General features: G+C 35.7%; 1 protein-coding gene across 4 annotated transcripts in view; it reads left to right on the top strand.

Annotated features, from left to right (window-relative positions):
- The window catches only part of LARP1B (La ribonucleoprotein 1B), a 125,773-nt gene extending 107,191 nt beyond the window's left edge, over nucleotides 1-18,582 (top strand). For 2 of the 4 annotated variants that reach the window (XM_086704248.1, XM_086704246.1), the window contains exons 15-19: nucleotides 3,482-3,642; nucleotides 4,031-4,175; nucleotides 8,502-8,611; nucleotides 9,328-9,455; nucleotides 17,992-18,582. In XM_086704248.1, coding sequence (XP_086560374.1) covers nucleotides 3,482-3,642; nucleotides 4,031-4,175; nucleotides 8,502-8,611; nucleotides 9,328-9,455; nucleotides 17,992-18,150 — 703 coding nt within the window. In that variant the 3' untranslated portion in view covers nucleotides 18,151-18,582. Of the gene's footprint in view, nucleotides 1-3,481; nucleotides 3,643-4,030; nucleotides 4,176-8,501; nucleotides 8,612-9,327; nucleotides 9,456-11,472; nucleotides 12,735-16,782; nucleotides 17,332-17,991 lie in introns of those variants that run through there. The other 2 variants (XM_086704249.1, XM_086704247.1) reach the window with 2 other exon arrangements.
- Nucleotides 18,583-26,962: the final 8,380 nt, after the last annotated feature.

The raw sequence follows: 26,962 nt of genomic DNA, 5'->3' as shown, positions 1-26,962 counted from the left end.
TGAAAGGTGTGAGGTGGTATTTCGTTGTGGTTTTGATTTGTATTTCACTGATGATGAGTGATGTTGAGCATTTTTTCATGTGTCAGTTGGCCATCTGAATGAATAGGACTGGTATTCTTATAAGAAGAGGACATATGCATATCATTCTACACATACAGAGAGGAAAAGCCACGTGAAGACAAATTGAGAAGGTAGCTCTCAGTAAGCTTGGAAGAGAGACCTCATCAGAAACCAATGCTACTGGCACTTTGATCTGAGACTTTGTAGGAGTGCTGACAATACTGTCTCCATCTTTGGCCTTCCTTCTTGTTCTTCTCTGTGCAATGATCTCCCTTGGGCTTATTCGTTCCAGGCATAGTGGAGGTTACTGTATGTCCTAGCTGGAATGAGGGAAAGCTTATTCTGATTATCCCTCTGGTGTATAGATTGCGCCACTTTAGATAACTAGTAGAGTTCCTTCTTTCACACAGATGGTGCTACTTTGGATAATTACCCTTTGTTCTCACGTCAGTGATCCCCCCCATTCTATAGATTCTATGGATTAAGGTCTGGACTTCATGGAAAATAGCCGCATAGTGGTGAGATTGTCCACCCAATCCCCCTGACAGTAAAGTTGCCCTGAATAAAACTCTGTGTAAGCAGTATGGAGTGGCTTGCTTTGTTTTTGGTCTCAAAGTGCCTTCTCAGTCTGGAGGATATTTTACTGTCCCTCCTCTACCAACATAAATTTCTGTTGTTTAAGCCATCCAGTCTGTGGTGTTTTGTTATGACAGCCTGAGCTGTCTAATACAGGTATATATAATTTTTTTTAGCTGAAAATAATTGTTTGTGAGGGTGTGTAGAAACTGGAACCCTTGTGCATTGCTTGTGGAAATATCAAATGCTGCAGCCACTATGGAAAACAGTTTGGCATTTTCTCAAAATGTTAAAACACAGAATTACCATATGACCCAGCTGTTATACTGTTAGGTATATATCCAAAAGAATTGAAAACAGGGAGTTGAACAAACCCTTTTATGTACATATTTATAGAAATATTATTCATAATATCCAAAAGATAAAAACAATTCAAGTGTCCATTAACAGATGTCTGCATAAACACAATATGGTATATACATACAATGGAATATTATTCAACCATATAAAAGAATGAAATTTTAATTTATGTAACAACATCATCGATGGACCTTGAAAACATGCTTATTGAAATAAGGCAGACTCAGAAGGGTAAAGATAGTATGATCCCACTTGTATAAAGTACCCAGAATAGTCCAGTTTAAATAGAGAAAGTAGAATACAGGTGATTGGGGGCTAAATGGAGGAGGAAAGGGCTAGTTATTGTTTAATAGAGTTTTTGTTGGGGATGATAAAGAAGTTTTAGGTATAGATAGTGGTGATGTTATGTAACATTGTGAATATCTAATTTTGATGAAAAGTAAGTGTGCTTAAGAATGGCTAAAATTATAAATAGTATGTGTATTTTACCATACACACAGACATGCTCACACACACTCCTAAGAAAATCACCACTGATTTTATTAGGAAAGTTTTTAAGTATTAGTGGAAACAATCAGGCTTACGGTGACAAATACAAGGTTTCCAAAATTCTAATATTTGCATAAGAACTCAAAGTTTTCCTTGACATTTTGTTCATTTTCAAGGAAACGTCTGACACAAAATGAAGTCTGAATATTCATAATTTGTTTGTCGTTTTCTAATTAAAAATGTTGTTGCAAGAAAAATCAGCTGGGTCGGCTCCCAACTTTATGAAACAAGTCCTTTGATTTAAGACAACTGTTTTAGTTTGAGCTGCTATAACAAACATGCCATGGACTTAAACATCTATTTCTCACAGTTCCAGGATCAGGGTACCAATGGGTCTGGTATCTGCTGAGGGCCTACTTTGTAGATGGCTATCTTCTTGTATCCTGACATGGCAAACAAAGAGAGAGGAAGCAGCTATCCCATGTTTCTTTCTTTTTTCAATATTTATTTTTGAAAGAGAAAGAGAGACAGAGACAGAGCACTAGTGGAGGAGGGGCAGAGAGAGAGAGAGGGAGACACAGAATCCAAAGCAGGCTCCAGGCTCCGAGCTATCAGCCCAGAGCTCAACGCGGGGCTTGAACCCATGAACCGCAAGATCATGACCTGAGCCAAAGTCAGATGCTTAACCGACTGAGCACCCAGGCGCCCCCTATGTTTCTTTTTATAAGGGCACTTATCCCACTCATCAACTCTACCCTCATGTCTTAATTACCTTCTACTACCATCTTATTAGGGGCTAGGAATTCGACATTCAGTCCATAAAAATAGCCACTGTACTTTGATAATGCTGCAAAAGTACTTTATGCTTCCATCCCATTTTTGAAAATTGTGATTAAAAATCACATAACAAAATATTTACCACTTTAACTTTTTAAGTGTATAGTTCGGTAGTGTTAAGTATGTTCATATTGTTGTGAAACATTTCCAGAACTATTTCATTTTGCAAAACTAAAGATTTCGTCCCATACAATAAGGGTTGAGATTTCATAAAGTTATTTATTTATTTATTTATTTATTTATTTATTTATTTATTTATTTTGCTTCATCAAAGACACCTTAAGTTGAAAGTGGTACTTTTTAAAATTTGCAATCACTATCACTAGTATGGAAAGTTTGGTGCCTCTGCCTCAATTTGCATTAGCAATTTTATGCACCATTACTTTAGTACTATCAGTGCAAATGTGAACACAGTGAAAAGGGCAAATAATACCTTGGTGTTATTGTGAAAATGGTTTTGAGTTGCAGACTTTCTGAAGAGTTCTTGGGAAGCTCTTCAAACATCCTCAGTCTACATGTTGAAAACCACTGATTTAGATCAGTGTCTTAGAAAGAAAGAAAAATAATAAATAAAGCAAAACACAGGAAAGAACATTTCGTGATGGGATAGGTGAGGGAGACCAGTTAGTTCGAGTGAAAGAGGAAGAAAACCTATATTTGAATAATGGAGTGCAGATGAAAAGGAAAAAAAAATAGACTTAGGTGAGATTTCAGAAGTAGAATTGATGTACAGAATTGCAGGTATGTCTTTGGATTCATAAAATTATTACCTTTGTGCCAGATTTTATTCCTCATTTCCACTTATCCAATTTATATCATTTACCTAATTGCTCATGAAAATTGAGATTTTCTCTAGTACCACAAGAAACTAAAGTAAATAATGGATCTGGAATAGGAATAAGCGAGTCTTTTAGTCATGTGGTTCTACTTACTGCTTTAGTTTGAAAATTTATAACCATGTTCTTTATCAACTTCTGCATATACCTGTGTTGAACATAAATAGCGATTCAAATATTTATCTTTATGTCTTAGTTTAGTTTTAGGGACTAATGTCTTTTCCACTGTTCAGACCCAACAACAAACAAATAGTACAAATTGGTTTAAACCCTTGGTTCTTGATATTTCAGTTTGAAGGCTTTTTTTCCCCCTTCTCAAACAGCAGTTCAAATGCCTCGCCTTCAGAAGGTGCACCACTAGTAGGAAGTTATGGATGTACTCCTCATTCATTCCCAAAGTTCCAGCACCCTTCTCATGAACTTTTGAAGGAAAATGGCTTTACCCAACAAGTGTACCACAAGTATCGTCGAAGATGCCTAAGTGGTAAGATGCTTGTCCTTAAAATAGCTGTATTTAAAATTAAAATATAATATTAAAAAGTGTGACATTTAATATCAGGTTAAGATATTCTTTTGTTATAATTACCTTAAGTAAATGTGTTTATACATATTTTATCATGTATTTTGTAGCTTATATACATTAGGAAATGAAGTTTAGTATATTCTTGTTACTATTGACAAATGCTTAAATTTGAACAGTGAGTCAGAAAACAGATTAATATTTGTCCCTTAGTTAGAAGAAAGCCAAATACATTTTAAAGATTAATATGTTTTAGTTTTCCTTATTTTAAGTTATATAAAATGTCTGCTGTTTTGACTATTTAATAAGCATCTTTAACAAAAAAAAGTTTTATTATTTTATCTTTTTCCAGAGAGAAAACGCTTGGGAATTGGCCAGTCCCAAGAAATGAATACCCTCTTTCGTTTCTGGTCCTTTTTCCTCAGAGATCACTTCAATAAAAAAATGTATGAGGAATTTAGACAACTTGCTTGGGAAGATGCAAAAGAAAATTACAGGTCAAATATTTTCTCACATTTTACAGTTGAAGGGAGTTTTCAATAAAATAATTTAAAGGGTAAAGTGCCCAGTTTTGAACTGTGAAAGTAGAACAACATAACTGGGGAGAGGCTGTATGTTTCCTATTGCTGCACAGCAAATTAGTCCAAAACTCAAAAAATTAAAACACCAAACATTTCTTAGTTTACAGTTTCTAAGGGTCAAGACTCTAGAACAGCTTAGTTGGGTGGTTCTGACTCAGATGTCTCATGTGCAGTCAAAGTGTTAGACCCGGCTGCAGTCTCTAAAGACTTGACTCAGGCTGAAAGATCCTCTTCAAGCTTATTCACATGGCTGAAGCTTCAGTTCTTCACCACATAGGCCTACTACTCAGCATTTAACGACATGACTTCAGAGCAAATGATCTAAGAAAGGTGAAGAACTTCTAAGACGAAGACTTGATGTCTTGTATAACCTATGTTTGAAAGTGACATACCATCACTTTTGCCATGTTGTATTATTCACACAGACCAACCTTGGTACCATCCCTGGTAGGAGAAGATTACCCAAGATTGAGAATACCAGGAGGTAGGATCATTTGGAACCATCAAGTTAGAGACTTCCCTTGCATGTGCACTTACATCCCCAAACTGACAAATACTTAGAGCCAAATTAGTTGTTAAGATGCCTTGAGCCAAGAAAAAATAAGGCCTCTCATGATATGTCCACACTCATCTATCAAATCTCATTTTTTCCTACTAGTGCTCTGGTCCTCTAGGCAACAATATTACTGAACATGTTCTCTGAATGACCCAAGTTATTGCATCTAGATAGCTATACATATTCTTACCTCTGGTTATTCTGTTCTTCCTCCCTCTGCATTGCTAACTCATTCTTTTCATCCAGGCTAGACCTTGCTTCCTTGAGAAGTGTTCAGGATAAGTTTTGAGAGTTCCTATAGGACAGAGTTGGGACCAAACTGAAAGGGTCAGAAAGAACATGAAGTAGACTTATGCAAGCAATTTATTCCTGGAAAGGGGAAGAAAGGAAGAGATGGAAAGAAGAAAAAAAGATAATTTTACACTCAGTATTTACTTAAATTTGCTGTTCTAAAAATGGATTCTACTTGTAAATCTTAAATAAGAATATATTGTTAACCAGATATTGTGATCTTTGAGAGGAAAACAAAAAATAAATTTTTCGGGAAAAAAAATTGCATTTACCCTGACTTGTAGAAAAAATAGACTTTAATTTTCATCCAGAATATTTATCTGTACTTCTATTTCTCTCTTTTCTATTCCTGACCTCTCTAATCAACCCCAAAACTGTTTAATAATGTTCCTGAATTCAGATTTTTGGTCTTTCTTATCACAGTTTTAATAGCTACTGCCAATTTACCAGGTTTAGCACAAAAGGAAAAACTTGCCATTTTTGATTTTGGTGTTATTCAAATATATTGACAACAAAACATTTTGATATTATTCAAACTATGGTTTGCTACTCATTAGTGGGTTGTGAAATCAGTTTAGTAGTTTGAAAAATGTCAGAATGCACTGAACATAGGTTAAAATTTTTTATAATTTATATATACATGCAAATTTAGAATTGTTTGCAAAGCTTATATATGCTTTTATGTATACATGTATATATGAGTATTGTGTCACCAGATAAAATATTTTTCTTACTATTATATTTAGAAAAGTTTGAGGGGCACCTGGGTGGCTCAGTTGGTTGAGCATCCAACTCCTGATTTCAGCTTAGGTCATGATCCCAAGGTCTTGGGATTGAGCTCAAGATTCTCCCTTTCTCTCTTCTCCCTCTATCCCCCTCCCCCACTCATGCTGTGTCTCTCTAAAATAAAAAGAAAAGTTTGAAAGTCACTGTTATTATCAGTGTCTTTTGCTGTTTCTGCAAACAATTTCTGTTTGTTCTTCAGGACTTTCTAATAACTTTCTGATATGCCCATGCCTATCCAAGTCTAGGTTGGGAATTCTTTTTCTGTGTTCCTATATCAGTCTGTATGTTTCTAGTGGTTTTTAACACATAATTTTGGGTCTGTTTCTGCAATGTTCATGACTAACCTGGATTAGCTGTTCCTTAGGAAGTATGTAGCACAGTTATTGTTAAGCATCTGAAGGCTTTGAAATCAGGGCCAAATTTGAATACCAGCCTATTAATTCACTGTGGATTGGCAAATCATTAATCACAATAAGCTTCAGCTTCTTTATAAAGTAGGGGAAATTGTGGTAGATACCCTCAAAGGGTTATTGTGAAGATAAAACAGAACATGTTCCCTGATACACAGTAAGTGCTCGATAAATTGTTACTGTTATTAGAAAGATTAGTACTGAATCTATCCATTGACTAAATTCAACAGTAGGATAGTTTTAAGAAGGAAGGAGAGAAATAACCTTTATTATCTTCAATGTGCCATCTCTGGTCTAAGTACTTTATAAATATTTGTGTCATCTATTCTTGAAAAGTATGATATTGTTATCCCCCATTTTCAGGGATGTAATTACAGGCCCAGAATTCAAATATAGTTCTTTCTGCTTCTCATCCTTTATATTTTCCACTCATCTAAGCTTTCTCACAATGAGGGGTAAGTGAATAAATGGCAACTGAGAGGCTGGCCATTTGCCCCTTGTCTTCACTTCAGCAGTTATGCTGCATAGTTGGATTGTGATTAATGTTATACTTTTGAAAAAAAAAGTAATGTCATACTTTTGGTCTTTGGAATTGGTTTGCTAAAAATTAAGACTAAAAATCCAAATATTGTAGTAGTCTATTGGCCTTTACCAATAACCTCTAAGAATTCTAACATTCTTCTAGAATGTCATTTACTTGATAAAACCCAAAACATTCTCAATTCTGCTTTCAAGAAAGAAAGAAAAAAAAAAGAAGAAGAAAAGAAAAGACAGAGACATAGGCTTCACTGCCAAAGATTCGGATTTCATTGGTTTGGAGCAAAGCCTTGGCATCAGTATTTTTAAAAGCTCTCCAGATGATTCTTATATATAGCCAAGGTTGAGATATCAATGCTTTATATTTATATTTATATTTATATTTATATTTATATTTATATATAAGTATATAAGCTAATACCAGTATAATATCACATAAGAGGAGTGTCAAGGCATGTTTGTCATTTCTGAGCTGGTGATTCTTTAGTCCTTAGTCCCCTTAGCCTTCAGTCATATAAGCTCAAAGAATAGTATCACTTATGGCTACCAAAACAAGGGGCTCAGGTCAGTGTGTGGGGGTAGTTGGTAGTCCTACATTTCTCTTGGTAGCTTGCCAAGAAACCTATTTATTCTTCTGGGCAGACCATCGCTTTCCATCTTGTAAATAAGGTAGTTACAAAAGACACACACACACACACACACACACACACACACACACACACACCCCTTCATGTGAATAAAAGCCAGGCAAAATTATTTTACAGGTAATGAAGAAATTGTATGTAGTATTTATTCACTAAGGCACCCAGCATGACTTAAGGATTCTAACTAGGAATCTATTAATTGCGACTTGTTTTAGTTGAGTAAGCTAGACATGGTCCTTTTACTGCTGTTCTGAAGACTGTGTTCACTGTCATGGGTTCTGCTCATCACCATTAATTAAATTAAAGATTGAGCCCATGTAGTTTGCTGATCCACTGTCCAAAATTTGTCTTGGGTTCTCTAGGTAGCTTTAGAAGAAAACAAGGAAATTTGCTTTCTGATTTTATGTAGTGATTACAGTTGTTTTAGCAAAATATCTTTTATGAGATGTACTTTATAGCTAAAGTAGGGAAGATCTATTAGGAGCCATTTAATTAGGTTTGTCATTTATAGTTGAATAGGTCAACCACACATAGGGTCTAGGGCACAGAGTATAGTCTTTATCTCTCTTGAGTAAAGATTATGTTCAAGAGTATTTAAAACCACACACAAACATACCATTATAAACCTTGGTTTGGGAAAAATCTAAAACATTCTTAATGCCACTGAATCTTTTGGACATTTCTTCAGAAATACCAGGGAGAGATCCTCTGTCCAAAGGAAGACAACTCTGGTTGTCCACAGGCTGCCTATCATTCTGCAGGTTCCCATTATAGTTCCATGAGGTGCTATGGCTGAGTGAACAAAAAATAGCAAAGCCATCCATGAATTACTAATTAACCATTTCAGCTAAAAACAAACAAAACCCTGCATACTAAAATTTACATACATTTAAGCTCTTCTGTTTTTTTGCTTGGGGTTATTTGTGTCATGTTTCCATGTATCAGTGCTGCTAAGTATGAAATCTTCACATTGTCATAGCAAAATTTTTATCGTAAACCATTTATTTCCTTTCCGCAGGTATGGATTAGAATGTCTGTTCAGGTTTTATAGTTATGGACTAGAAAAAAAATTCAGACAAGAAATTTTTAAGGATTTCCAAGAAGAAACCAAAAAAGACTACGAATCTGGTAAAACAAAACATCCCAATAATCTTATTCTATTTAGAAATTGTAAACCTGAGTCAATAAATAGGGAGAGTTCATAACTGTTTTTTTTCAGAGTAGGCCATTTAAGACCTTCAGGTCACTATTATGGTTCTTGATGAAGGATGGATGGAGCACCATATAGTAAGAAGGCCATTCCTATGATGTGTTAGAAAATAACCATACCCATGTGTTTCCTTTATGAAGTAGTATTTTGCCATTTTTTCCTCGACAAAACGTGAAAATAATACTCACTGATGTTCCATTACTTGAAAATTCTTTGTAACATCAGCAGGTAGGCTTCAAAAGATAGATTAGCACAGTGGGTAATGGTGCTGACTTTGGGCCAAATGCATAGGTCCGAATCCCATTTCCCCTACTTAGTAGCTGTGTGACCTTGGTTAAGTTACTTAACTTTGTTAGCCTCAGTTTACTCATCAGTAATATACATAAGTACCTATATTACAGGGTTGTATGTGGTTCAAATTAGTTTAATAAATAAAAACCATTTAAATAATACCTGTTACATAGTGGATTCTTACTAAATGTTAGCTGCCATTATTATTACAACATCTTATTCTCAAGAACTAGATAAAGTGTTTGCTGGAAGGTAAATGATAATTGCTGGTAGGATCATGTTTAATATGAATCATTTTTAAAATTCTATATAATTTAATGTGTATACTTTTCTTTGTTACTAGGTCAGCTGTATGGATTAGAAAAGTTTTGGGCTTATCTAAAATATTCTGAATCTAAGACGCAGTCTATTGACCCAAAACTTCAGGAATACCTCTGTAGCTTTAAGAGGTTAGAAGACTTCCGCATTGATGTAAGTTTTAAGTCCTTTCTTCTGTAGTCTTTTTTTTTTTTTTTAACATTTATTTATTTTTGAGACAGAGACAGAGCATGAACAGGGGAGGGGCAGAGAGAGAGGGAGACACAGAATCTGAAACAGGCTCCAAGCTCTCAGCACAGAGCCCGACACGGAACTCGAACTCATGGACCGTGAGATCATGACGTGAGCGGAAGTCAGACGCTTAACCGACCAAGCCACCCAGGCACCCCGATCTTCTGTAGTCTTTTTATTACCTTTAGATTTTGAGCTATCAGTGACTTTCTTAACTTTGATTTTATAATTTTTATTTTTTTAACTTTTTATTTCACAATTTTAATGTTCTAGTTTTGAAATCAAACTTTATTTTTTTTTTTAATTTTTTTTTCAACGTTTTTATTTATTTTGGGGACAGAGAGAGACAGAGCATGAACGGGGGAGGGGCAGAGAGAGAGGGAGACACAGAATCGGAAACAGGCTCCAGGCTCTGAGCCATCAGCACAGAGCCTGAGGCGGGGCTCGAACTCACGGACCGCGAGATCGTGACCTGGCTGAAGTCGGACGCTTAACCGACTGCGCCACCCAGGCGCCCCGAAATCAAACTTTAAAACAGGTGCAAAAATAGTACAGAGAATTCTCATATACTCTGTTTACCCAGATTTCCTAAATATTAACATCTTACATAACCACAGTCCAATTGTCAGTTCACTTTAATTTTGATAAGCCCCTATAATTAAACATTTTGTAGATTTAGTAACTTTTATGTGGATATGTTAATAATTTCTCACACCACTTTGAAAATTTTTCACTTTCTATGTACCTTCATCCTATAGTTTCCTAAAATGTGCTAATGTAACATGTATTTAGGTTTCCCCACACAATAAAGGTAGGACAAGAATATTATATACATATGTAGAGACAGGAGAATAAACTTTAAATGATTTGACAAGGAAAGCATTACAAAGAAAGAATGGGATGAAAATAAGATAAAAGGAAAAAGAGAAATAAGGACAGAAAAATAAAAAAAAACAGAAAAGAGAGAGGTGGAAGGAATGCTAGGTCCATCTCTGCTTAGTATTGTAATTTGTTTGTCTTATATTTTGTGTAAATAGGTTTGATGGCCTAGCGATGGAATTAATAGATGTGCTTGTCTCTGGAATTAAAGTGTTTCTAGAGCAGCCTAGCCAGTTCTTTCACAAAGACATCCTTGCTCTGTAATAGTGACTTTTGCCCTATCTGAACAGGAACTGAGAGTTCAGGCTTCCGCTTTTAAATACAATGGAAGACTGGAGAGGAGGTTATGGTCTTAACTTGTCTACAAATGAAAATATTAGTCTGGTGGTGGGTTCCCAAATCTTTGTAATTGGAAAGGCCTTAAAAGCTGACTTTTTTTTTTTTTGAGTGCAGAATATGTTTTCACTGCCTACCCTCTCCTTGCTTGCAGTCTGAGGGGACTTGGGAGCTTTATGGATATTTATGTTTGAAAATGTTTAAAATTAATACATCAATAATGCTTTCCGGTCTCCTTATTCTAGAAACCCTAGATAGACTTTCAAACTTGCTAAAGATTATTTAACTTGGTGTCTCTTTCCCCCCTGCTGCTTTCATTTATCTGTTAAACATTATCATTCAAACAAGCCTAGGATAGGTGTTTAGGGTTGAAAGGGACTGGAGTTGACAGAGGTTGAATAAAGCACAAAAAAAGTCTCTGAAACATTTTCTTCGAGGCAGGGAACCTAGCTTTATATTTATGCTCTGCAATGTAGTTCAAGCCCCAAAACATATGAGAATCTTAATAAACACATGTTGAGTGAAAGAATGAACAAATACTAGTAGGCTGATTTAGTTGAGGAAGAAATGTAATACCTTAAATTGCTGTTAAGTTTTTGTTATGCTAGTAACATCTACTGAAGTGCCAACGTAGTTTCCTTCTTTCTTGAAAAAGCCTGGCCTTACATTTTGAAGGGAGGAAAAATAGTAAAATTGTCACTATGTTGTCTTTCATAATTTGCAGCCCCCTATTAGTGAGGAATTTGGAAGAAAAAGACATTCATCTACTTCTGGTGAGGACAGTAGTCGTCATAGACTTCCATCTAATTCCTCTACAAAGCTACCAAATGCTGCTAAGCCTACATCTGCTAATCAGCTTTAGGTCCCAATAAACTCTCCCAGAAGGAATACTTCACAGGAGTCCAGTGACAATTCACACCAGAAAAGTGCTGCCTCAGTTTCAACAGATGGTGAAATGCCTGAGAAATAGACTGTTATGAAAGTTGTTTGCCCTTGAAATCAACATTTGCATCAGTATTTATTTGGGAAAAATCTTCTGATGTTTGTGATCATCACAAAAAAGAAAAAAGAGGAAAAGTGGTAGCATTTTTTTCTAGCAAGATAAATTCTGAAAACATTTTCCCTGATGTCATGAGCAAGGATAGTTTTGGTGACCTTTTATAGAGATCCTCTATTAATGTATTTTGGTCCCAGTATTTCTTTTTCAAAGCAATTGTTTACAAGAACAGCATTCCTTAAATATATACAAAAACAATACAAGGAATGCCTAACATTTCAGCTCATACTTCTTAAAGAAGATACAGTATGTTGTATTCATCTCTTCTATAGAGCTTTCCTAAAGAATCCGATCACCCCGTTATCAATTCATATTTGAACTTATCAAAAACAAAGGCAGATTACGTATATATTTTTTAAATTCAGAAAAAGAATATGAACTGATACATTTGCTTTTCTTGTTGATGTATAGTTTAAGGAAACTTTTTTTTTCTTTTTTTACTAAAGTAGAACTATATTGCAGTTAAATTGGAGTATGAAGTATGTGCACTTTGGATGCTGAGTTTGCTTTTTTCTCCCTAGTCATACCTCATGATTTCCATAGTTATTGTTGTGCTGGTGTGGAGTGTTCTGAATTGGCATCAGCTGGTTACATATTAGAAGTGATTTGCTTTCTGTGACTCTGTATAAGCCTGCACAAGTAATTGAAAACTGGGTTGGGATTGGTTGGAATATTGTCCTAAATCAATTAAATCTCACACTGTTTTGAATGCATCTGCTATTTGTCATCTGCAGGTGGTTATGTCACAAGAAGTCAAATTATCTTCAATTTAAAAGTAGTTTTTCCTGTTTCTTTTAGTTTTGTTTTGTGCTCATGTTTTCAAGAGTTATAGCAAATTTATTTCTAATTTTTATTGCTCTTGCAACTGATGTAAATGATAGTTTCAGTTTTGTGGGATTAAAAAAAAATAAAGCGCTTATTCTAAATTATTTGAATTGATTTTTAATTATTTTGTTTAGATATAGTTGAAAAGCAAAAATATTCAAATTCTGCTAGTAGAAAACCACTCTATTTTGTGAATGAAATTTCAGTTATAAACCTATATCCAATTTATTTACCACATATATTTTCTTGGCAGAGCAGCCAGTTTAATACACTAAATTATTATTTTCTTTTTGATGTTTTTATAGGATGACAACATTGAAAAACATACAATCTTTGGATAAATGGGCTATTCATCAGTAAATGAGATTTTCATTAGTTCATTAGTTTCACCCATGCATAAATGATAATCTGCAGTTTTGTATACAATATTTGGGGGTTATTTTGATGTGTTAATTTTAAGAAATAGTCAAATTTGAATATCCAGAAAATAAATTTACTTAGAGATGTTGGAAAGAGGATGCAAAACAACTAAAGGATTAGAGTAATAAATTTCTAAATGTTTTCTTAAGTGGATATGTAGTTCTGGCTTTTCAACTGAGAAGTTTCCAAACCATGCTTATTAGCTTTAAGGGGATCTCTTGAAATAATCTAAAAAGTTTTCTTGATATCCTTTTTGTGCTGAACACATACATATGAAACATGTATTTAAGATTATTTCCACTCACCATATGCAAATGTAAATTTGATTGGAGAATTGTATATTTTATATGAAAATAGTAATCAAGAGTTTTGTGATGTGTAATAAATTAGAAATTTTATATTATTTTTATTATAAAAGTAATACATGTAACTGGAAAGTTTAGAAAAGCACAAAGAAGAAAATAAAGTACCTTTTTAAAAAAAGAAAAAACAAAATTGGCATCATGCTATACATATAGTGTTATGACCTTTTTTCACATATTAGAGGTGAGCATTTCCTGATGTCATTAATATTTTTACACTATGACTTTTACAAGTTATGTAATATTGCAGCAGGTACTTCACATTGCATCATAGTTTATATTTAGCTAATCTCCTGTTGTTGAACTATAGCATGTGGCCAGGTTTGAGCTGTTACAAACAACAATTTAATAATAATCCTACCAATAAATCTTTGTGTATATATCAAATTGGACTTGCAGGGACATTCACATTATGCCACTTCACTCTTATGAAAGACCTATCTTAGTATGGTAATGGCTTTTCTTGTAAAAGTGAAAATCCTCTTTGGATTTCTTTCAGTTCTCAAAAACAGAGACTAAGGTAGGTCTTTTGTAAAAGTAAAGTGGTGTAACAAGAACTTGAAGAAAGTGAGGGATACTGCTCTTTACGCCATTTCGATTTATGAAAGGTTTCTTAAGAATGCTTTACTCGGATGTCAGGGGACACCTGTATTGCTAGCATAAATTCGTAGGAGTTGAAATTCTAAGTAGAAATGTGTTCCCATTCTAACACACTCTAGAATGGTTGCACGGTTTATACTGAACCAACAGATCTGCTTTCCTGAATCCTCACCAACACTGGTTATTATAAATCTTTCTCTTTGATAAATTGAGAAATAAAAACACTATTTTAATGTCATTATATTAATGAGCGGTAGTTTTTATTGTTTATTAACTATATTATTTGTAGATGGCTTGATCATATCCTTTATGTCTTTCATGATTATCTTTTTCTGATTGATTTATAGAGCTTTTATACTTATCAACAACATTAACCTTTTGCTTTCTAATTTTTGTTTCTGTATGTTTAACATGGTATGTATATTTTTTTGGTAAAAAATTTAAAAAATTTACTCCTTAAATTTTAAATTTAAAACTCAAGCAAATAAAAGTATTATTATTCAATGAAAAGAAAAACATTATTGACTATAAATCTAAACACAAATCTAAACAGCCCTACCCAAAATTTATGTAAGTCCCTAGAGACTTTAGATGCTTCCTTTTCAATTTTATAAGTAAAAAGGCAACGTTAAAATAGTTAAATCCAACTACTTATTTTTTTTAAGAAATAGGTGGGGCCAAATTTAGAATTTTTTTGTACTAAAAGTAGTTATAAGGAAGAAACTTAGGTTTTAAAATCGATATTTTAGTTTTAAAATAGATTTTATGTTTTAAACTTGTGTTTCTAGTTTTGGACTCCACTCTAACATTCTCTCCTTAACTTTCTCCGGCATACTTCTCCTTGTTATTATACCAAACAGTGTTACCACTTTCCTTTCTGTGCTTAATCTTTTTGTTCAGTTAATTTTTTAGTTCTTATCAAACTGCTTATTTTTATTTTATTCTTGTATAGAAGACTGATCCAATAAAGAGTAATACCTGATTCTATCACCACTAGATGGCAGAATGGAATAAGTCAGATCTGTAGTCCTCAGACAGGAGTGTGTGTGTGTGTGTGTGTGTGTGTGTGTGTGTGTGTGTGTGTGTGTTGGAGAATTCTCACTCCATCTTGTGGTGACATATAATTAAATCAATTACTCTTGCATTCCTAATAGTCGTATGAGTCTCAGCAACTCATGATTACCTTGTTAGGGTAATGCCAAACTGTGCTTAAGTTATTAGTAAATAAACACAGCATTGATTTGTATGGTTAAAGATAAAGATACTCTTGCTTTGGGTTTTGGTCCACTTACTTTAAAACTTGAAGTACTTCATTAACATTATTTGTGATTAACTCTCAAGATATAAACAAACAAGAAAATTGTAAGATACATCTGTTTAAATGTGTGGCTAACCTAAGCTATGCAGTTAATTCACACAGCAAGTTAGTGAATGGATCCTGTCTGAAATATGAGAAACTTAAAATTAGATGTTACTTAAAATTTTTTTAATTAAAAATTTTTTTAATGTTTATTTATTTTTGAGATAGATGAGTGTGAATGGGGGAGGGCAGAGAGAGAGGGAGACACAGAATCCAAAGACTTCCAGGCTCTGAGCTGTCCACACAGAGCCCAATATGGGGTTTGAACTCATGAACCATGACATCATGACCTGAGCCTAAATCAGATGCTTAACCGACTGAGCCACCCAGCAGCCCCTAGATGTTACTTTTATAATATAATTGTTATCACACAGCTAGTTGAATGGCAGAGCAAGAATTTGAACTCAAGTAGTCTAGCTCTAGACCCCAAGCTCTTCATCTTAACCAGACTGTTCTTTAACAGTTTGAAACATTGAAACATATGGATACTGACTCTAAAACTGAACTGCAATGATTCTTAACTATTATGAAATTGAGTGTCAAGTCTCCAGGTTAAGACTGTTAGGTTTTTGTATCATGGACATCCTCTGCAGTAATGATTGGTATAGAACATTTAAATATGTACATTGAGTGCTATATGGTACCTCTTTTGGGGGAAAATCATGATTAGGGAACAATATCATTTATGTGTTTAAATGTTTTCCAGAATTAGGTATGGTAAAAAAAAAAACAAAAACAAAAACAAAAGCAAAAAACTAAACTGAACATTTTATCCAGAACATGATTATGAAACTTTGTATTACATTTGGGTTATTATTATCAAGCAACAATACTATAGTGTTCATAAATAATGGTATGTTAGTCTCAAAAAAGCTTGAGGGAAATATGCCACACAGTTAATTAAAAGGAAGCACATCTGGCTTTATACTTTACCAATTTTCCCAATTAACTTGGCCAATTAAGACATGATTTGGTTAATAGAATGGTTTCTACCAATGTACTATACATATTTGCTTCAGTGAAAAAAGCAGAATGTGCTCTTTGTTGTTTTAATTTTGTTTTCTCCAGGTAGTTTTCCAGGTCTATAAAATTGAATACTTCTTTGCATGTTTTAAGATATATTAGACCTTCATTACAACATGAACATAATCATAGTACTGCTATGTTTAATGTTGAAATATTCTGGTTTCCAGTTGAATGCCAGTATAACCTAAGAGGAATCTGCCTTTTATGAGAAGGGCTTTGAGAGGCGGAGGCTCTGTGAGACCCCAAAATTTAGTATGTAGAATTTTATATACTTACAAGATCTTTGGGGGAGATAATCCATGAATCTGAACTATTGTAATGTCTCACTTTTAGTTCTCTCCTCTTACATATTGAGTAATAATTTTGCTTATTATGTTTTTCCAGCATCACTACTATGTTACTTTTGCCTCATCATAAATATCCAGTCTCTGAGCAGGATATGAGACTCTGCCTTTCCATGACCCATGGCCTCTCCCAGGCTCAGTGACGCTGCGATGACCTCCCACTGCCACTCACTGCTTCTCACTTCCTTTTGCATGAACCAGAGTATATAATCTAAAGACCAAGGGAGGCTTAAAAATAGCTCCCACATTTGTCAAAAACACTTTAAGAAACTTCTCTGGGTTGTCAAGGCAGTATGGTATAATGCAGTGGTACTCAAATTGGGGGTAATACTTTCAGAGGAGTTTATATAGACATAAATCATTTTAAAGGAATCAATTTCCAGATTCTCAACTTCTGTAAGTACTCTTTTGTAAACTGATTTATCTGCTCAATATGCTTGAGTTCCTGGTAATCTCTTTCCCACTTTATAATTTCCTTACCCATCCCAACCCAAGTATTACTCTTGATGTGAAAGCCATTATGGGCCACACAGAGGTGAAACCTTCTTTAATGATTCGTTGAGCTCTCATAAATTCAAGATTTGCTGAATTTGTGTTTAAGAATATTTCTGTTAAGAGTAAGGCTTTGTTGGGGTGCCTGGGTGGCTCGGTTGGTTAAGCATACGACTCTTAAATTTGGCTCAGGTCATGATCTCAGGGTCTTGGGATCGAGCCTCACATCAGGCTCTGTGCTGAGCATGGACCCTCTGCTCCTCATGCACGTGCTCTCTCTCTCTCTCTCTCTCTAAACAAACAAACAAACAAACAAACAAAAACCTGTCTTTATTTTGCTTGGTGTTCGGTGTGTTGTTCAATGAAAGAACTTATTTTTATCAAGTCATACAGAATATAGTTACTGTCCTCATTTCATCTGATAAAATGTTTAAAATTTTCTACTTCCTGTTTACAAGAAATATATTTTAAAAATATTTGCCAGAGAAATTTGTTCTTAGCATATTAAAACATTCTTTTTCGGGGCGCCTAGGTGGCTCAGTCAGTTAAGCGTCTGACCTCGGCTTAGGTCATGATCTCTCTGTTTTGAGAGTTTGAGCCCCGCGTTGGGCTCTGTGCTAACAGCTCAGAGCCTGGAGCCTGTTTCGGATTCTGTGTCTCCCTCTCTCTCTGCCCTTCCCCTCCCTGCTCGTGCTCTCTCTCTGTCTCAAAAATAAATAAACATTAAAAAAAATTTTTAAACATTCTCTTTCATTAGATTTCATTAAAAAGTTGGATCATGATTCCTCTCAAGATATGCATTTCCAATAAACTTGTAGCAGAGATTGTCAACCTGATTAATCCATTTCTCCTTTCCCTGGTGCATACTGCTAGACTGCAAGCCCATCTTCCTGCTGTCTCAGGTTTGCCAGTATAACTAGTTCTGGGTTTTGGAAAGGTAGAGGAACTAAGGGGCACCACTTCCAAACCTGCCCACATGACCATGCCATCTCCACGTTCATTTTTCCCTTTCTGGGCTATGTGGAAGCTACATGTTGAAGACAGTAGAGCCTCAAGATGGGAGGAACCTGTGTACCTGAATCACCGCCTCATCCCTTTTGGGATTCCATATTATCAACCAATAGTCTTCTGTATTAAGCCATCAAGAATTTGATGTTTATCTGTTACAGTAGCTAGTATTACCTTAACTAATAACACAAAATTTACTACCTATGTTTAGTCATTACCCAAATGTGTATATATGTTGTCTTCCTCAATTCTGTATTAATATTTGTAATAAATCCAGAAAAAAAAAATTTACCAATTAGAACTTATGGTCAGAGGAAAATAAATGAAAATTTAAATTATATACTTATTTTTGTTGTAGATATGTATCTGGTGATAAATAAGACTTTCAAACATTAACATGTATTAAAAATATGGAGAAAATGAATGGAAATACAAGTTCTTGGAGAAGACAGAACGGTGTAAATTTTCTAAATGTTAAAGAAGGGCTTGCTCATATATTTAAAAAATGGATGTAAATGGGTTTCATTGGATTCACTTAAAAGGTGATGTTTGTAATTACAAGTATCAATATTCATAATATGCTGGAAAATTTGACCTTTGCAACTATTAACATGAAAAAAATTAAATTTCAGCTTACAATTTTATGAGGAATGCATAAGTTTTGAAAATTAGAAGGTTTTCAAGCAAAAATATTTGAACACTGATGCGAGCAGGGAAAGTGCAGACTTTGGAGTTAAGTAGCTCTGCAGCCAAACTCTGGTTCTGCTGTATCACTGGGCATGTTATGTTAACTTTGGGCCCTTATTCTACTCCCAGTATTTAAATGATAATGCATGTAAATTACTATCTAGCACTAACCTGCTCCTATTAAGTACTTCCAGGAGGGGAAAAAAAATTAGCCACTCAGGTGAAAAGTAATTCATCAAATCCTTTATTTCTGGGAGTGAATGAAAAGTTAGGTCCAGCGAAGGGGAAGAACTTTATTTGGGAGAGTGGGGATAATTTGGGGACAGAAGGATGAAAAGAAGCTCTGCATGGCAACATAGGACCAGAAGGGCCCTTATTTGGGAGGACACTAGGACACTAGGAAGGACAGCAAGGTTGTGAGTAATAGTAAAGTGAAAAGGAAGCTTAAATTTGCTTTAACTTACTTTGGTTCTAGTCTACCAAGCAATTAAAATAGTTCTCAAATTTAAAAATTGCTCAAAAGATTGCTTTTAAGTTGGTGTAATTATTTTATATGTACCGTATATAGCATGTACTTTATGAATCTCCTCCCTTGGGTTCCACGTGACTTCTATTTTAAGTAGCTCCAGAGTGATACCAGAGAATTAAAGTAGGTCAACTGCTACCTGCATTTGTTTCCTTTATAATTCTTTTAAATCTGAGAAAATTCAAGGCATTAAATATGGCAATTTCTTTACCTAGTATCTCTGTTTCTAGTTGGTACCTACTGAGACAGCAGATGAATGCCAGTGGCCATGGCTAGAACAGAAACTGGAGAGGGCTGTGGAATTGCAAAGTTCATGCCTGGTAAATGGACAAATGCAATTAAAAGGATAGCTGGTGTCAGCTGACCTTTGTTACTTTGCATGCATTTGCAAAGATGTATCTACTAGTCATGAATGCATTATCTTTAATAGCATAAGGTTAAAAACAACCTGAATATCCATCAGTAAGGGACTTGTTATAGTATGGCTATATAATGGGATTCCATTGAGTATACCAACTCAACAGTTGATTAGAAAAAAATGGGATATTCCTTAAGGAATAATAAGGAGTAATCTGTAATCCAGGTTAAATGCAAAAAGCAAGACTTGGGGCTCCTGGGTGGCTCAGTCAGTCAGCTAAGCCTCTGGATCTTGATTTTGGCTCAGACCATGATCTCATAGCATATATATACTATGAGATATATATATATATATATCTCACAATATATATAATATATATAATATTGTGCTGACAGTGAGAAAACCTGCTTAGGATTCTCTCTCTCCCTTCCTCTTTGTTCTTCCCCTGCTTGTGCTCTTGCTCCCTCTCTCAAGAATTAAATAAAAAACTTTATAAAAAAAAAAAAAAGCATGGCTCACAGCAATGTGTCTAGAATTCCACCTTTTGATTTTAAAATACTTACATATCTGGCCGCCTGGGTGGCTTGGTTGGGCAGCCGACTTCGGCTCAGGTCATGATCTTGCAGTTCATGGGTTCGAGCCCCATGTCGGGCTCTGTGCTGATGGCTCAGAGCCTGGAGCCTGCTTGAGATTCTGTGTCTCCCTCTCTTTCTGCCTCTCCCCCACTATGGCTCTATTTCTCTCTCTCAAAAATAAGTAAACATTAAAAAATTTTTAAATATTACACATCTGCTTGCAAACAAATTGAATAGCCCTAGAAGGATAAGTAAGAAAGTGATTAATAGGGGCACCTGGGTGGCTCAGTTGGTTAAGTAAGTGTCCAACTTCCCCTCAGGTCTTGATCTCATAGTTCATGAGTTCGAGCCTGCATCAGGCTCTCTGCTGTCAGCACAGAGCCCACTTCGGATTCTCTGTTCCCCTCTCTCTGCCTCTTCCTCATACACTCTCTCTCAAAAATAAGCATTTTTTTAAAAAGTAATAATGGTTACCTGTGGGGAGGAGAACTGGGTAACTGGAGGGTTAGAGAGGATGGAGACTTTTAACCTATTCTATTCCCTTTAAATTTTGTGCTATATGTTATTAAAAAGAAAAATTTAAGTTCTAAGTTTCACACGTCTGAGAAATTAAGATTTATTACTACTGACTTATCGTAACATCCCCTTACATTTCTCTGTAAAGACAAACAGTACTAGCTGCTCCATACATACATACATGTATATATATATTTATATACATATATATATCTGGATTTTTGGATGTTGGGGTTTTAAGCAGGAGGTAATAAATTATGCACCTTCTCCATCAGTTCCCCAAACCAACTCAGATATACCCAGGAGTCAGAAGAGGAAGGAGCAAAATATCTATTACAACTGATTTGACAACTGGGTTTAATACTCCTTTGCTCAGAAAGTTGAACTTGCCTGTCCAGAGACAGCTGGACAAATGCAGCCTTCTCCTCAGAGGGAAGTGGCTCACCATTTGGAAGAGGATGAGGAGATGAGAGAAAACTGGTAAGTTCTAGGGAGTTTGGCCGGGTAAGAGGAAGGGAGAGAGGAGCTGAGCAGGACGGCTCAGTTAATCCGCCAGTCTCACCAGTAACTCACACATGGGAAGGAGAAGAGAGTAGAGAGGAGGGAGGAAACTACTTTTCCCTGTATAAGCTCCTAGAAGGCTTTTAGTGTCTATTCTGTGGACTCCAGCAGCAACGCTGGGAAAAGGAAAGACTGGTTCCTCCCATAAACACCCAGCATTACTGCATCCAGGGCTCTGCGACTGATTACCTGTACCAAGTGATCTCTGCTAATACCCCTGCAACTAGTCTGATTACCATCCCTTGTATGCCTTGCACAGCTTCTTGCCTTTTGCACACAGTTTTCCTGGTCCTTTCTTCCCCTCAATTGGTGCCCATTTTTCTTTTTCAGGTGCAGACTAAGCTCTGCCTTGGCAGCCCCTTGCACCTCTGAGCCCTTTCAGAAGGTGTTCCCTTGATCGCGTTGCCCCCCTCCCCCCCCCCCCCCCCCCCCCCGCGTATGTTTCCTGTCTTGTTACATTTTTCCTTACGGTTCTAGGCTGTACTACTTTAGCTTTTCAGTCCTAAAGCGATCAATTAAGGAAAGCTTAACTTCAAAAAAAAAAAAAAAAAGGAAGAAAAAAAAAGACCACATGGGCCACAGTTATACAATTTAGACATAGGAAACTAAGATTTGTGACTTTTGACCCATTTTAACATCCCAAATACAATATAGAAGACAATGTGTGGTGGAGGAACAGAGACATCCCTTCCCAGGCTATGTAACTTTAGTGTACCATGAGGGAAATTTAATCTCTCTCCTTGTTCCTAGCTCTTGTTTCCCAGGATACTATGGCAATTGTTTGTTCATAGATGCCCCATAAGCTCATGGAGGCGGCTGAGAATTAAGTTGCTTATTAATTCATTTAGTCTTGACCTACATATGGTTGAATAATCACAGGGCCATCTGTCCTCCTTAATTAACATGCAGAGATGAGGAGATTGCTCTCTACCTTCTGTGGATCATGTGTGAATCTTGTCAAGAGGGCCCCAAAACGACTTGCTGCCAGAGTCCTGGCAAGTGCTTATAAGTGAAACCAACAGCTAATAGGAGAGCTTTTGTTTTTGCTTGTTTTGTCTTTTCAAAAAGGCCTCCTGTTGTGAGTAGCCCTTGCTAATTCATCAGCCAAAGGCAATCTCGTAAATGAATAAGCAATAGGGTATTTCCTTTCAGTTTAGGAGATAGAATCAGAAGTTTTCCCAGATGCCTATGAGTTCCATCTCCCACAGGCTTCCACATTTCTCACAGGGTCCTCACACTTGCCTGTATGAAATGGATGGACTAAAGCAGTCTTTTACAGAGTAGTACTACCTTTTGGTGGTTGACATGGAATGTGATGGGTTAAAAGTTGTCAACTAAAACTAGACAAACCCTGGGGTGCCTGGCTGGCTCAGTCAGTAGAGCATGCAACTCGATCTCGGGGTTGTGAGTTTCAGTCCCACGCTGTGTGTAGAGATTACATAAAAACAAAACCTTAAAAAATAATAAAAATAATAAAACTCATTGATAATTTTGGAGCTGAAACCTTGGAATATCTGTGAACTTTTATGACCAGAAATTCCTATTTAACAGTTATCAAGGACCTGACCAAATGAAGGGTTTCATAGCTTTGATGAGATGGATGACCAAACAGTCATGTGCATGATAATAGTTTCCATGTTAGAGTGCTTCCCTGTATACTGCCATATGCTTTATATCTCTCGAGCCTCAGTATATCCTTGTGAGGTACACAGGGCAGGGTTATAATCATCATTTTATAGATCAATGAAAATAATTAAAGAGCCCTAGAAAGGTGAGATAACTTGTTAAGAATCATTGAAGTACAGAGTTGGAACTAACACCCTGATTCTGGTCTCCTTATGAAGTGCTGTTTCCAATATACTAGTACCCTGATGGAGTTTCCATGCATCCCTTACAGTACTTTGTGCCATGACAATTGACTTATAATGTGACCACAAGCTGCATTATATCTCTATGAGTGCAAAGTGAACCAATCAGACTAAAAAGACATTGACTGGGACTTTACCAGAGATGAAGAACTATGAGATAGCATGAGTTTTGAGTTTTCCTCTTTTCTCTTGAATGCATCTACCACATATTCAAGTTCACCTGCATAAAAATGACAGACTACCAAAACAATCTTGAAAAAGAACAACAAAGTAGGAAGACTCACACTTAACCAATTTCAAAAAGTACTACAAAGCTACAGTAATCAAACAGTGTGGTACTGGCACACAGACATAGACCAATGAAATAGGACAGAAAGCCTAGAAATAAGTCTAGAAGTATATGGTCAATTGTTTCCAACAGGGGTGCCCAGACCATTCAGATGAGATCAGGCATATTCAGGGTGGTATGGGCATAGACTGCCAAGACCAATCAATGGGGAAAGGATTATCTTTTTTTTATATATAAATTTTTTTAATGTTTATTTTTGAGAGAGAGTGTGTGTGAGAGGATGAGGGGCAGAGAGAGAGGGAGACACAGAATCTGAAGCAGGCTCCAGGCTCTGAGCTATCAGCACAGAGCCCAGTGTAGGGCTCAAACTCACGAACTGCAAGATCATGACCTGAGCTGAAGTCAGACACTTACCTGACTGAGCCACCCAGGCATCCCAGGATTATCTTTTCAACAAATGGTGTTGGCAAAACTGGATATTCACATGCAAAAGAATGAAGCTGGACTCTTATACCATAATTGAAAAATTAACTCAGAATGGATCAAAGACCCAAATTTAAAAGCTAAAACTAGAATACTCTTAGAAGAAAATATAGGAGAAAACCTTCATGACTTTGAATAAGAAACTGGTTTCTTAAGTATTACATCAAAAGCACAGGCAAAAAAAGAAAAAAAAATAGATGAATTGGACTTCATCAAAATTAAGAACTTTTGTGTATCAGATGATACTATAGAGTGCAAAGGTAACCTACAGAATGGGAGAAATATTTGTAAGTCAATACCTGATAAGGGATTAATATCCAGAATATACAAAGAACTCCTACAACTCAACAACAAAAGGGCAGCCCAATTCAAAAATAGGCAACTTGAACAGACATTTTACTAAAGAATATATAACTTGCCAGTAAACACATGAAGCGATGATCAACATCATTTGCATTAGGGAAATGCAAATCAAAACCACAATGAGACACTACTTCATACACATGAGAATGACTATTATAAAAACAAAAACAAAAATAATAAGTGTTGGTGAGGATGTGGAAAAATTAAAACTTTGTGCATTGCTGGCAGAAATGGTGCAACCTCTGTGAAAAAAAGTTTGGCAGTTCCTTAAAATGTTAAACATAGAATTACCATTGACCCACCTAGTCTACTTCTGAGTATATATCTAAAAGACTTGAAAATGGGCTCAAAGAAATACTTGTATACCAATGTTCATAGCAGCATTATTCACAATAGCCAAAAGGTGGAAATAACCCAAATGTCCATTGACAGGTGAATGGATAAATAAAATGTGGTTTATCCATACAGTGGAATAGTACTCAGCCATAAAAAGATATCAAATTCTGATACATGTTGTTTGGATGAAACCTGAAAACATTTGCTAAGTAAAAGAAGCCAGACACAAAAGGACAAATATATTATTTCACTCATATGAAGTACCGATAGTAGGCAAATTCATAGATACATATTAAAATAGAGGTTACTAGGAGCTAGGGGGAGGGGGAATGGGGAGTTATTGCTTAATGGGAATAGTGTCTCTGGGTTCGTGAAAACGTTTTGGAAACAGATAGTTTGGAAACAGTTGCACAATATTGTGAATATACTTAATGCCACTGAATTGTACACTTAAAATAGTTGAAATGGTAAATTTTTATGGTATTTATATTTTACCACTATAAAAAAGATTTGAATGTAAAGCAAAGTATCAACTAGATACTTTATAGAGATAGAGAAGCAGAAGTTCACAATCACTCAGAAAATAATCGAAATCTATTTGGAAAAAGGGGCACAAGTGAGTGGCAGAAACCAAGAGGAGTGAGTTGGATATAACTTCATGGAGCTGTGGAATAAGAACAGGGAAAAGAGCAGATGAGAATTGAGTGTCCCTTATTTACCAGACTCCATGAGAAAGCTTTTATATGCTTTTTTCATTTAATCCTTACAGCAATCCTGTGTGGTAGGTACTGTTATTAACCTAATGTTTTGTGTAAGAAAACTGAATCTTAGGTTAATAACTTGCTCAAGGACTTGCCTAATGAGTGGTAGAGCCAGAATTTAAAATCTGGTCTGTGACCTCCAGAATTCATACTCTTATTTTGTTGATGTCAACTTTTTAGGTATAAGAACTGGAACAACAGTTTCCATCCCACAGGCTTGTTGTGGGGGTTAAAGAGCATTTTTGAAGTGGAAATTTCTGAATATACCTAAGGATGCTATGTTATTCTTTGATTGCTCTGTCCTCTCTGCTCCCAGAGGAGGCTGAGACCTCTTCTACTCTCTGAAAACAAAACAAAACAAAACAAAACAAAACAAAACAAAAAGAAAGAAAGAAAGAAAAAAGAAAAGAAAAAAATGCACTCTGTAGCAGAGTGAATTGTTCACTAAAGAATGTTCTCATACCCCTCTACCATTCGTGAATTTCTCAGTGGCAAAGACTATCTTATTTTTTGTTTTTGGCAGGACTTTTTTAAAGAAGGTTCTTTTCCTTTTTTTTTTTAATTTTATTTTTTAAATTGACATCCAAATTAGCATATAGTGCAACAATGATTTCAGTAGATTCCTCAGTGCCCCTTACCCATTTAGCCCATCCCCCCTCCCACAACCTCTCCAGTAACCCTGTTTGTTCTCCATATTTAAGAGTCTCTTATCTTTTATCCCCCTCCGTGTTTTTATATTATTTTTGCTTCCCTTCCCTTATGTTCATCTGTTTTGTCTCTTAAAGTCCTCATATCGGGCACCTGGGTGGCTCAGTCGGTTAAGTGTCTGACTTTGGCTCAGGTCATGATCTCACACTCAGTGAGTTCAAGCCCCACAACAGGCTCTGTGCTGACAGCTCAGACCCTGGAGCCTGCTTTGGATTCTGTGTCTCCCTCTCTCTGCTCCTCCATGCTCACTCTCTCTGTCTCTCTCTATCTTAAAAATAAACCTTAAAAAATAAAAAAAGTCCTCAAAAGAGTAAAGTCATATGATATTTATCTTTCTCTAATTTTACTTATCATAATACCCTCTAGTTCCATCCACATAGTTGCAAATGGCAAGATTTCATTCTTTCTGATTGCCAATACTCCATTGTATATATATATATACCACATCTTCTTTATCCATTCATCCATTGATGGACATTTCAGCTCTTTCCATACTTTGGCTATTGTTGATAGTGCTGCTATAAACATTGGGGTGCAAGTGCCCCTTTGAAATAGCATACCTGTATCCCTTGGATAAATACCTACCTAGTAGTGCAATTCCTGGGTCAGAGGGTAGTTCTATTTTTAATTTTTTGAGGAACCTCCATACTGTTTTCCAGAGTGGCTGCACCAGTTTGCATTCCCACCAA

Source organism: Puma concolor, chromosome B1 (assembly GCF_028749965.1).
Source record: "Puma concolor isolate L17-30 chromosome B1, mPumCon1.1.hap2, whole genome shotgun sequence".
Classification (NCBI taxonomy): Eukaryota; Metazoa; Chordata; class Mammalia; order Carnivora; family Felidae; genus Puma; species Puma concolor.
This window is presented reverse-complemented; position numbering and strand designations above follow the sequence as displayed.